The sequence below is a fragment of the Patella vulgata genome, chromosome 2 (assembly GCF_932274485.2).
Source record: "Patella vulgata chromosome 2, xgPatVulg1.2, whole genome shotgun sequence".
Classification (NCBI taxonomy): domain Eukaryota; kingdom Metazoa; phylum Mollusca; class Gastropoda; family Patellidae; genus Patella; species Patella vulgata.
Genome location: NC_065880.2, coordinates 24,492,294 through 24,504,667, shown reverse-complemented (window position 1 = coordinate 24,504,667; position 12,374 = coordinate 24,492,294). Strand labels below are relative to the sequence as shown.

Genomic DNA, 12,374 nt, shown 5'->3' with positions numbered 1-12,374 from the left:
TAGAAAGTTGTCTATATTTTATTTCGCCGAATCCGTATTTTGGGGTTTCCCCCTTGACGTCATTATAGTCTTGATTAAACAGCAAACGCGTACTTAGGGGCAATTGGAAATTCACAATATCCATTTCCGTCTTATTAATCTACGCTCATATTTGTAAGAAATGGCGACGTCCAAAGGTGCAAATACTTATAATCGACAAAATTGGGAGGACTCGGTTTGTTTTATTTTACATTTATATGTTTTAACATGTATTTATGATTGTCTTTTTTTATTAAAGAACAACCTTATATATACAAGTGACTGATCTACAGTACATGTACCACAAAATTCAGTAGGCCTATCTGAACAAATCATTTCCCTTTCGTTTGTTTCAGTTGTGAAATGAAATAAAATGAAATGGGGTTTAACGTCCTACTGTTCTGCTCCGAACTGGACTAATGAAGACGGGCATACACCATACAATGTGCTATGAGAGAAATTTTGCATGAACAGCGGCACTACGGCCTACTCTTATATCAAATTCCAACTGTGGGATCTTTTATGTGAACACACCACCACCAATGTTTACACGGGACCTCGGTTTTTCGTCCCAATCGAACGACTAGACAGCTGTCTTGTCAAGCCCTCCGTTCTGCATCACTGACAAGAGGGAACGAGGTCGTAAATTACATTTCAATTACTTTTAAATTACATTTTATGGCATATATAAGTATTTCCAATATAACTACTAGTTAACTAGCCTCAAATTTTCTAGCACCGAAGAAGTAAATTAAGTGTATCTGACACAAATCCGATTCATTATAATTTTAAAAAAAAGATTTAAATCAGTTTTAACAAATTATAACAAGAATAAGAAGTCATTAAACATTTTCTTATATAATTTTGTTATGTACATAAGACCTTTCTTTTTTAGACATATAGCGTAAAAAGTGGATTTCTAAATAGATGTATATTGTAATCAAAGATTAGTGCTAATTTACACGCAATCACTCAGTCAATCAATCAGTTAGATTGTTAGATTAAAAGACAATAGTCTTACGACACTTTAATCTTAGTCTCAAGTGACATACCAAACAATGGCCTTCAAGTATCTCATCATTTTATGGTTACTTATAATATAAAACAAATAGATATTTTGTTTTAGAGTCATGCTGAATAATTCATCAGTAATACAATTATTATAGTCAAACTATTTGGAGTGATTAAGAATTTTATAAAATTACTTATTTACAGTTAATTAACTATACTTTCAATTCATTTTTCAAGTCATACAGTGAAAACATCAGTTTTTGTCACCAGTCACCACCGCCTGTCACTTGAAAATTTGCCTTGATGTTATGATATATAGAAATAACAATTCATACACAAATATCTATTATTGTGAATCATGAATTATCATTGAGTTTGATATTGTAGGCGCTTCATTGCAGAAAAATACATGTAAGGTTGTCTTTTTAATTTCTATGAAAAATGTTTTTTATTGACCCCAGCCATCTAAAGAAAGGTCCGGTGACACCCGACGGAGAAATCACAATTTTCGTAAGAGTACCTGTTTTTAACTGTTTTTCTCAAAATATCATATATTTTTTCAACTTCTTCCGGTTTACAGATCATTGTCGGGATCGATTTAACAAGTGGTATAGGAACTTAACGTTCTGTACCTTAAGTTTCAGAAACATCCATTGAGCAGTTTTTAAAAAAAAAGAAGAAAATTAAAAGAGCATTTTCAGTAATTGAATGATTTTTCTACTTTTTTTCAAAGATTGAGGCCCTTATTGGACCCTTTATATCACATTGAGGCTTTTAAATTTGGATTGACAACCTAGGCCACTGATAGGACTCTGAGTAACTGAAGTTAAGAAAAGAAATAAGAGTAGTTTTCGAAATAAAAGCGTCTGAATAAGCAGCAGAAAGGAAAATACTAGATTTTCAGCGTCCCATAATCTGTTGCCTAGACATCGAATTTGTATTATTTGGATGTCATAAGATCATCCATTTTTTGGGCTATCCAATGACACTTTAGTTGTTTTGATTCAGTGAAATCTGGTGTAGTAATCACTTTTTTCACAAGAGCACCATTTTTTTTTTCTTTTTACAATTTATTTGTTCAAAATATCGGATATTTTTTCAACCACTTCCGGTTTTTGGATCTTTGTTGGGGGATAGTTTTAACAAGTTGTTTGGATACTTAACTTTCTGTACCAGAAGTTTCAGAAACATCCATTGAGCTGTTTTCAAAAAAAAAGAAAAATAGAAAAGCAATTTTAGTGATTTAATGATTTTTTTTTAAAAATTGAGGCCCTTTTTGGACCACTTATATTATCTCAATGCTTTCATTTTTGGATTCACTCCCTAAACCACCGTTAGGACTCTGAATGAGAAAAGTTTAAGCAAAGTCGTAGGTGTCATTTTTGAGAAATAGGTGTCTCAAAAGGCTCCATAGTAGAAATTTATTTATTTCCTAACCATTAAATGTGTATCATTTAAATGTCATATGATAGTCCATTAATGGGACTATCCAACGGCACTTTAGTTGATTTGGTCCGCTAATATCTGACGGAGAAATAAAGCTTTTCGCATAAGTGCCAATTTTTTAAACTTTTTTTTGTCATGGAGATCATTGTCGGGATAGTTTTAACAACCGGTTTGGACACTTGAATGGTAGCAGGGCTCTATAATGATATATTACATTATCTGATCAGATGAAATCACCATGAGAAACCCTATGTTCAAAAGTGCCATAAATGCAAAAATGTCAAAATATTGTATCACATTTTTTTTTTAAAGCCATCTCTTGCAAAATGTGGGCATAATTTGCATGGCAACCGCTGTTTTTTATTTATAGCACCATTGAGATTTTTGGTTGAAAACAGTTGTATGCGGTAGTATGCTAAAGTAAAATAATTATAAATGCTAACCTTTTCTTTTCCCTTCAGGAATTCCCAGTATTATGTCAAACATGCCTTGGAGACAATCCTTACATCAGAATGGTAAGATGATTTTTATCAAACAAAATATAAAACTTATGAACTAATTATTTAGTTCTTGTACTGCCATAATACTTAGTTTTACATTGAGGTTTACATTGCGGCTCAACAGAAGTACAACAGAATTTGGTTAAAAAATAAAGCAGACCCAAAATGTTAAGTATTAAACTTCTGCTTTATTTTTACTAAAGTCTATTGTACTTCTGTTGAATATGGACACCACTGTTTTCATATATGTTGACTCTCTTTGTCTTAATCAGTTTTTAAAGTGTAGAAATTCTTGAGAAGTAGCCACTGAAGTACCATAGTGAATACAGTGTATTAATGCCTGTTAGGGGCTAATGTTGTGTAATATTGTGTTTTAAGTAAAAAAAGAAAATGAGTTAAACATACATTATGCAAGAGCTAAATCTGTCTATTGCTGATCTTTCTTTAGGCCTGAAATGTTATCTAAATTATTAATTAGACATTAATTAACCGATCCAGACCAAAATCAACTCTAGATGGCATCGCTAGCCTTCGATCTTTAGTGGATTATGAGCCGATTTACTGCATAACTTTCCTTCATGATTTAATGATTAAATGGATAATCGAGACTATGCTGTTTATCGTACAGACTTTAGTAATGATGATCAAGGCTAGGTGAAAATTTCAATCGCTTAGTTCTCGGTTCATAGAGGACCAATTTGAATGAAATTTACAGCAAATTGCCTTTACATTATCTCGTTTTTAACTATTATAGTGAGAACTGCCAACTCCTAATCGAATCTCCCATAATGTATCTTTAATATAAATTTTATGAATTATACAGATGAAAGAAAAATATGGGAAAGAGTGTAAAATATGTGCAAGACCCTTCACAGTGTTCAGATGGTGTCCTGGAGCCCGAATGAGGTTTAAGAAAACTGAAGTTTGTCAGACATGTAGCAAAGTAAAGAATATATGTCAGACTTGTCTTCTTGATTTAGAATATGGTAAGTAACGTCAAATATCAGTACCATGCATAGTTTTGAGTTGTCTCTGTAACCTACACTAAGAATACGCTCGGGATTTGATTAAATGCTTGTTTCAGAGTTGCAGTGGCTTGGAGGGTATAGCTCTCACTAAATAACCGGAAAGTCTCAGTCTTTATCCTGGTGTTGACCGAGAAAGCTCCACAGGATTTTCAAATCTGGTTCTTACCGTGTCAATGGTGGGGAAAAAATGTCTAGTCGTTTGGATGGGACAGAAAAAAATAAGGTCCTCCATCGTACGCATTGACATGCAAGTGGAATTGGACAAAGAGTAGACAGAAGTACTGGTGTCGGGTTAAAATTTCCTTCACTGCCCGTCTTCTTTAACCAGTTTGGGCTTATTTCACACCTTTGAATTAAATTCGACTGAATATTTTGTAATGTAGCACTAAGTCTGACCTATAGTATTTATGTTTTAGGTTTGCCTGTACAAGTTCGTGATGCTGCATTGAAAGTTGCTGATACCATGCCAAAATCTGAAGTAAACAGAGAATTTTACACACAGAATCTTGAACGCGAGGTAAGGATATTCTGTACCATCTTTATATTATTTGAAATCAGCCACTCAAGTTGGGGTCATGGTAGACGAGCAATCATGTTATTATGCATATTTGTTTACAGAAAAAAATCACTTGAACTTTATTCTTACTCTTACCAATTAAGTGCCTCATTAGTATTGGACTTTTCTAGAAGCCTTATGTGATTATGACAATTGAATACAAAGCGGTTGTAGTATTTTTTTAAAGTCATGTTTAAAATATGTTAAAATAAAGCCTTAAAACACACGTAATCTATATACAGTCCTACCTTATTAAAGAATTATCCTATTAATCCTATAATTCACTATTGTTTAGTTGAAAAAATGGCAAATATATCATTTTCAAGTTCAAACATCAGTGCCAATTCCAAGGAGCAGTGTTATTATTAGAACAATATAAGTCTTGGTCAACCAGGCATCATTATCCTTATCTGATTGACCACAGATCTTGACAATAATAATCAAGACATTTATATAGTGCCTAATCATCCTAAGATGCTCTAATAGACAATAGAGACAACTCCCATGGATTTCCCCACTCAAATTCTGTAGGCTTAGTTTTCCAGTGAAGCGAAATGATACAATCTGCAAGTATCGTACAGTGGGCGAGTAGAAAATATTTCAAATTTCTATGTGAATGTTTTTTAAGTGCTAGAATTAGTAGAATTATTCTTATACTTGTATAATATTAATAGTGATTTGACAACCTATTGAGCAATAGATATAGAAATAGTTATGTTTTGACTTTCTTAGAAAATATGCAATTATCACTTTAACTTTAGTTAAGGCAAATATATACAGGGTTTATTCTATATATTTTTTTATATATAAATTATTATAGATCGGTGATGGTGATAGTATAAATCCCATCGGCTCCATGGCTGGTAAATCACAGACACATAGTGATATGTTACTCAAACTGGCCAGAACAACACCCTACTATAAAAGAAACAGGCCCCATATTTGTTCGTTTTGGGTTAAAGGAGAGTGTAAAAGAGGAGAGGAATGCCCATACAGGTAAGATAATACAAATCTGAATTAAGTGTGATACAAAAGTATCTTTGCATTTTTTTAAAGATGCCTTCCTGTGTACAAACTGTGTAATCTGGTGATATATTTGGACTAAAAACATATCGAAACTAATTTATTTCAATGCATTTTAATTGCAAGAAACAACCCAAGCCATCAAAATTTATTTTAAGCAGACTTCTTTGTCACATGACTTGATTGGGGGATGGTCCATTTTATGCTCAGATTTGACATTAATCGCTGTCCATTTACCATAGGCTCATACCCTTACACTTTTGCTCCATGGGTGTTATTCATGGTAAATAATCTCCCAGCTTCAATTCAATCGATTTAAAAAGAAACCCATCATAAATTATAGGTTTTCCTGGCTTGTTTTGACCATATCTCGTTTATATTATCTGCAGAGGATGCCAAATATTAAAAATTAGATAAAGAGCTGACAGTTATAGCTATAATAGTTAAAAAAATAGATAATGAAAACAGAATATGCTGAAAATTCAATCAAATTGCTTCATTCTGAACCAAGATATTAGCTCTTCAATTTTAGACTAGTCTTGATTGTCATTACTTAAAGTCTTGATTATCCATTTTTATGTTAAATTATCCATCACAAAATGTATTCAAATCCACCAAATATTGCAGGCTAACGATGGCATTGAAAGTTGATTATAGTCTGGATAAGTTAATTAATGTCTAATTAATAATTTAGATAACATTTCAGGCCTAAAGAAAGATCTACAATAGGCAGATTTAACTCTTGCACACATATTTAAGAAATTTCAATTTATCTTATCTGTATGTACTGAACAATTTTTGGACCGATATTCCTAGGGATTGAAAATCACTCAGTGGCAGAGATTGAGCCAACAACAAATCTAAAATATATTTGTTTTTCTAGACATGACAAACCAACTGATCCCGATGATCCCTTAGCTGACCAAAATATCAAAGATCGATTTCATGGCATCAATGATCCTGTTGCTGATAAGTTACTGAAGAGATACAGTGAAATGCCCAAATTGGAACCACCAGAAGATACAACAATTACAACATTATACATTGGAAATCTGGGTGATAAGGTCGAAGAGAAGGATTTAAAGTAAGTGGAATAAAAAATAATTTAATTCATTTCCTTATTTATTCTTTTTGACATTGTGGACCATGGTAGTCGAGCAATAAGGGAACATAACTTTCAACGAGAATGTACCGATTTATAATCCAGCTATGGACCTTGTTAAATCTTAGGATGGTTGAGGCCTAATTTCCAGTTTTTTTAATGGGTGTGTAGTACCTTGTTGCTCAGAAAAGATATAAAACCTTATGTGTGCATGTACAAGTACCTGGAACTATTTGATTGCGGCGAAGGGTAGGGGGAAATGCGGCTGGCCCCGCTAGATTCTCTTTCCTATCATTACAAACATCCATAGAAATACAAAACACTTGACTTCTTTTTTAAATTTCTTGGAGAGATACATATATATATATATGTTACAGTAGCCGTATTTGGATCTTATTAAATGTCTTTAGCTTTATTATTCTGATTTTATTCCTTTTTCTAACAGGGATCATTTTTACCAGTTTGGAGAAATTCGATCAATAAATGTGGTACCAAAACAACAGTGTGCTTTTGTACAGTTCACAAACAGAACTTCTGCGGAATCAGCAGCCGAACAATCCTTTAATAAACTGATATTAAATGGTCAACGGTTAAACATTAAGTGGGGTCGTTCTCAAGGTCAACAACAAGCCCCAAAGAAGGATGGGTCAGACACTGAAGCAATGATGGAACCAGTTCCAGGTCTTCCTGGAGGTAATGATTTATTCATTACACAAATTTTAGCAATTAAATATCTCTTCCTTTTTTTTTTATCCAGTTCAGTTTTGATATTTGAGCTTTATTCACATTTACATGCCTGACTAACATTATAGGTTTTCTATGGCTACCCATATAAAGAGTTATGAGTGCATGTAAATTAATTACTGGATACATGAAGTAACCCTATTGACTTGACTGGACTTAAACCCCATTCAGAGTTACTTGTTATTATTTTAGTTTTTAATAGATGATTAAATCTTCTAAAAAATCTCTAAAATATTGTGAATGTAGTGAAATTTAATGAAATATTGATTTGAAATTTTAGCTTTACCAATGCCACCAGAAGAACTTGGCACAAATTATTTTAATCTACAACCACCTCCCATGATACCTGGTTTTATGCCTAGAGGAATGCCGATGCATATGAGAGGTCCACCTGGTGGTCCACCAAGAGGACCACCACCCATGGGACCTTATGGAATGCGTCCACCTCGTTCTAATTTTGGCCCTCCAGGTAAGAATATATTTGTTTTCACAATTCTTGGGATTTTTTTTTGTAAGAAATGCCAACTCAAAGCTGACTGGATTAGATATTGTTTTCTTTGTCAAATTACAGTTGGCTAAATCACATTTCAGTAGCCAATTAAATTCCACTTAACATTATATAAAATCCTGTGACTGACTAAACCACATCACTGTGCATGATTAAACAGAAAGATGGGAAAATCTAAATGAAGACAGTCATTTGATTATCCAATACAATAGACTCAATAAACTTGAAGCCAGTAGTTTAACAAACCAGTTATATGCCAAAGCAGTGTCTGTAAAACTTCAGACTTTGCTGCAAGTTTTAAAAAAAAAATCTATTATGAATTCTGTAGCTTAGAAAAATTAATCTGTTAAATGCATTCCAAATTTTTAATCTGATGTAGACATATACAAATGCTGCTTCCATTTATTCTCTATTAATAAGACTTTCTTTTACTTCAGATATGAGAATGATGCCCCCACCTCCTCCTGGTGTAATGCCTATGAGACCTCCTCCGGGTATGAGTGGTGTACCTCCAACAGGTGGTGTCCATTATCCATCACAAGATCCAACACGCATGGGTGCTCCTTCAGCTCCACAAAACTAATTCATTCTCTTATTTTAGGTGTTTGATTATTGTACAGACTATAGGAGTTTTAATTATATTCTTTATATCAACAATATAGACACACAACTGTGTGTAGTACGTTAGGAAAATCAATATGGACACAATTCTATGGAAAGTTGTCTGTGAACAATCTCCATAGAATTGTGTCCCATGTATTTCCAATTCAATTTTTAAATTCCTTACCCATTGAAACAATTTATCAAATTTAGTATTAGTAAGAGAAAATTGTGAAATTGTAAATTTTCAGTCCATACATAAAAAAGTAGGTTTACAAAAAGCGTATTGGTCCAGAATTTTCTATAATATATCAATCTTAGCTTAAATTATATTAGACTAGCTCAAGTTAAAAATTGCTTAAAATTTTATGCCACCATCTTTAATTTCTTGTAATAGTCTGTCAATTTATATCCCCAAAACTGGCATTTCTAATATGTCTGTACTCTTTGTTGTTATCTGTAAATTAAAATATTCTTATGAAAAAAAATTCTTCATTTGTCCACGAAAATGATAACAACCATCTTGACAAAACCATCGTCTGTAAACGTAGGTTGTCATGAACAATGGTATGTTATAGAATATGTTTTTGACTAGATGATTTGCTAAACTCATTTTTTTAAATTAGAAATGGATTAAAAGTGGATGTACATTGTTATCACCCCCGTCTTTCAAAAATTTCTTGATAATGCTCCATTGAAGTGCCCTATCGATATTCTGATTTTTTATAAAGTGCAAATCGTTGAAGTATCTCCCTGTTTAGGATCAAACACAGATTAATTGGCCAATAGAAAACTTCTAGAGAATTTCAAACATTTATATTGTGAACTTCGAACACATTTCCAGTTTGATTTATAAAGCTTGTGAACCCAATATAGGACACAGGTCTCCATGGAATTTTGTTATATTATCACCCCAAAAGTTTCAAACATTTTGCAACTTTGTTCAAATTTGGACTTAATTAAAAGTGTGTTCACTGTGGAATTTTTGACACCCAGTGGTTGACATTAACTTTAGAGATAGCGTGTTCGAATTTGCTGTTGATGGGTGCATTTTGGTGACTGTGAAGCTTTCATGCCTAATTATGTTTAATTTTGAAAATGTATAATGTTCTTTTACATGCATGCCGATGTGTATACGGGACTTCGTTTTTTTGTCCCATTTGAACATCTTGACAGCTGTTGAGGTAATATGTAAACCCTTTCTTACCAAATGTTGAAAAACCATTAACAAGATTTTTTTGTGTTTTATGTGCCATATTCAACATTTTGGTCAACCTCAGCACCCGATCAAAACTGGCCGATCTTAAAGACTAGGTGAGAGAGAGAGAGGAAATGAAGTTTAATGTCCACTCGACACAAACTAGGTCATTTCAGAACTAACATATGGTTTTATTTTATTTCAATAATTCGCTTGCGCGTAGGGGTCCTTAGGAGTGGGAGGAAATCGGAGGACCCAGAGAAAACCCACGAGGTTGGCCAGGCAACCCTATTCCTTGTCACGTACAACCGGGGAATCGAAACCACGGCAGTTGACTCAATAACATCCAACCCCACGAAAGATTAGGTGACTTGGTAGCGTTAGAACAAACTGTGGCCCTATCAAATTTCAGAATTTTCAGATCTTGTACCATCTCGGTACCCAACAAATTGTAGTTCGTCTATTTATAGCAATTCTCAGACTTTCCAAGAAATAGTAAAATATTGGCATTTTGAGACATACAAAGTGTAAAAAATGGACCATTTTGTAGAAAAAGGTAAAAGAAAGTCAATTTTAGAAAAATATTCAAATATTTTGAATATTTTTGATGTGACATGTTTGAAAGTCTTTAAATCTTTTTGCAGAACTCCCATTTTGACAAAATTAAGAAAGAATCTTCATTTCTAGAACAAAAGGCCCATGGACCTGAGCTTCAACCTGGTATACGAGACAGAGAGAAATGGAGTTTAATGTCTACTCGACACAAACTATGTCATTTCGGGACTAACACATGGTTCAATTTTATTTCAATCATTCGCTTGTGCGTAGGGGTCTTTAGCTGTGGGAAGAAACCGGAGGACCCGGAGAAAACCCACGAGGTTGGACAGGCGACCCTACTCCTTGTCACCTACAACCGGGAATCGAAACCCCGCCAGTTTACTCAATGACAGACCGTATGATACAGCGAGTGCATGCTAACCATTCGGCTATCCAACTCCCCTATCCGGTATACGAAACAGTACATTACTTTAAAGGATCATCATTTCTGCAGTAATTATTATTATTTTTATACGCCCACATTTTCATGTGGACGTATTATGCCGTCGCCCCTGTCCGTCCGTCTGTCTGTCTGTCTGTGCGATTTTGTTGAAACTTGAAATGTAAGTTTACAACCCAAAGATCTCGGTTCCTTTCGATATTCGTGCATATCGGACCGTAACTTCCTGAATTATAGCCCCTGATTGTACGAAAAATCACATTTTTAGCTTGTGGACCCTATAGAGGTCATAATTTTTATCCGATTTAAAAAAACGTATTATTATGTCACCATTATACCCTAAGGACGACTGAGTTCGAATTTCGTGATAATCGGCCCAAAATTGACAGACAAAATGGCCGCCGTTCGTTCTCAAAAAGCGTAAAAATACCGTATATCAAGGTTGTGGACCCTATAGAGGTCACAATTTTTATCCAATTTTGATGAAACTTGAAATGTAAGTTTATAACCCAAAGATCTCAGTTCCTTTTGATATTCGCGCATATCGGATCTTAACTTCCTGAATTATGGCCCCTGATTGTACGCAAAATCGCGTTTTTAGCTTGTGGACCCTATAGGGGTCATAATTTTTATCCGATTTAAAAAAACGTATTATTATATCACCGTTACACCCTAAGGACAGCTGAGTTCGAATTTCGTGAAAATTAGCCCAAAATTGACAGATAAAATAGCCGCCGTTCGTTCTCAAATAGCGTAAAAATATGGTATATCAAGGTTGTGGACCCTATAGATGTCATACTTTTTATCCGATTTTGTTGAAACTTGAAAGGTAAGTTTATAACCCAAAGATCTCGGTTCCTTTCGATATTCGCGCATATCGGACCGTAACTTCCTGAATTATGGCCCCTGATTGTACGAAAAATCGCGTTTTTAGCTTGTGGACCCTATAGAGGTCATAATTTTTATCCGATTTTAAAAACCGTATTATTATATCACCGTTACACCCTAAGGACAGCCGAGTTCGAATTTCGTGAACATCGGCCCAAAATTGACAGACAAAATGGCCGCCGTTCGTTCTCAAATAGCGTAAAAATATGGTGTATCAAGGTTGTGGACCCAATAGAGGTCACAATTTTTATCCGATTTTGTTGAAACTTGAAATGTAAGTTTATAACCGAAAGATCTCGGTTCCTTTCGATATTCGCGCATATCAGACCGTAGCTTCCTGAATTATGGCCCCCGATTGTACAAAAAATCACGTTTTTAGCTTGTGGACCCTATAGATGTTATAATTTTTATCCGATTTTTATAAAAAAAACTATTATTATATCACTGTTACACCATAAGGACGGCTGAGTTCGAATTTCGTGAAAATCGACCCAAAACTGACAGACAAAATGGCCGCCCTTCGTTCTCAAATAGCGTAAAAATATGGTATATCAAGGTTGTGGATCCTATGGAGGTCACAATTTTTAATCGATTTTGTTGAAACTTGAAATGTAAGTTTATAACACAAAGATCTTGGTTCCTTTCGATATTTGCGCATATCGAAATGTTATTTCCTGAAATATGGCCCTTGATTGTAGAAAATGAAATGAAATGAAATGAAATGGAGTTTAACGTCCTACTGTTCTGCTCCTAAC

General features: G+C 34.0%; 1 protein-coding gene across 1 annotated transcript; it reads left to right on the top strand.

Moving 5' to 3' along the window:
* Positions 1–75: 75 nt before the first annotated feature.
* Positions 76–9,769, top strand: LOC126810789 (pre-mRNA-splicing factor RBM22). The gene is made up of 9 exons (XM_050536066.2): positions 76–214; positions 2,937–2,990; positions 3,799–3,961; positions 4,420–4,520; positions 5,380–5,555; positions 6,466–6,666; positions 7,130–7,377; positions 7,709–7,897; positions 8,374–9,769. Exons 1-9 carry the CDS (start codon positions 161–163, stop codon positions 8,517–8,519), a joined length of 1,332 nt encoding a protein of 443 aa, XP_050392023.1. The 5' UTR covers positions 76–160; the 3' UTR covers positions 8,520–9,769.
* The last annotated feature ends 2,605 nt before the right edge of the window (positions 9,770–12,374 follow it).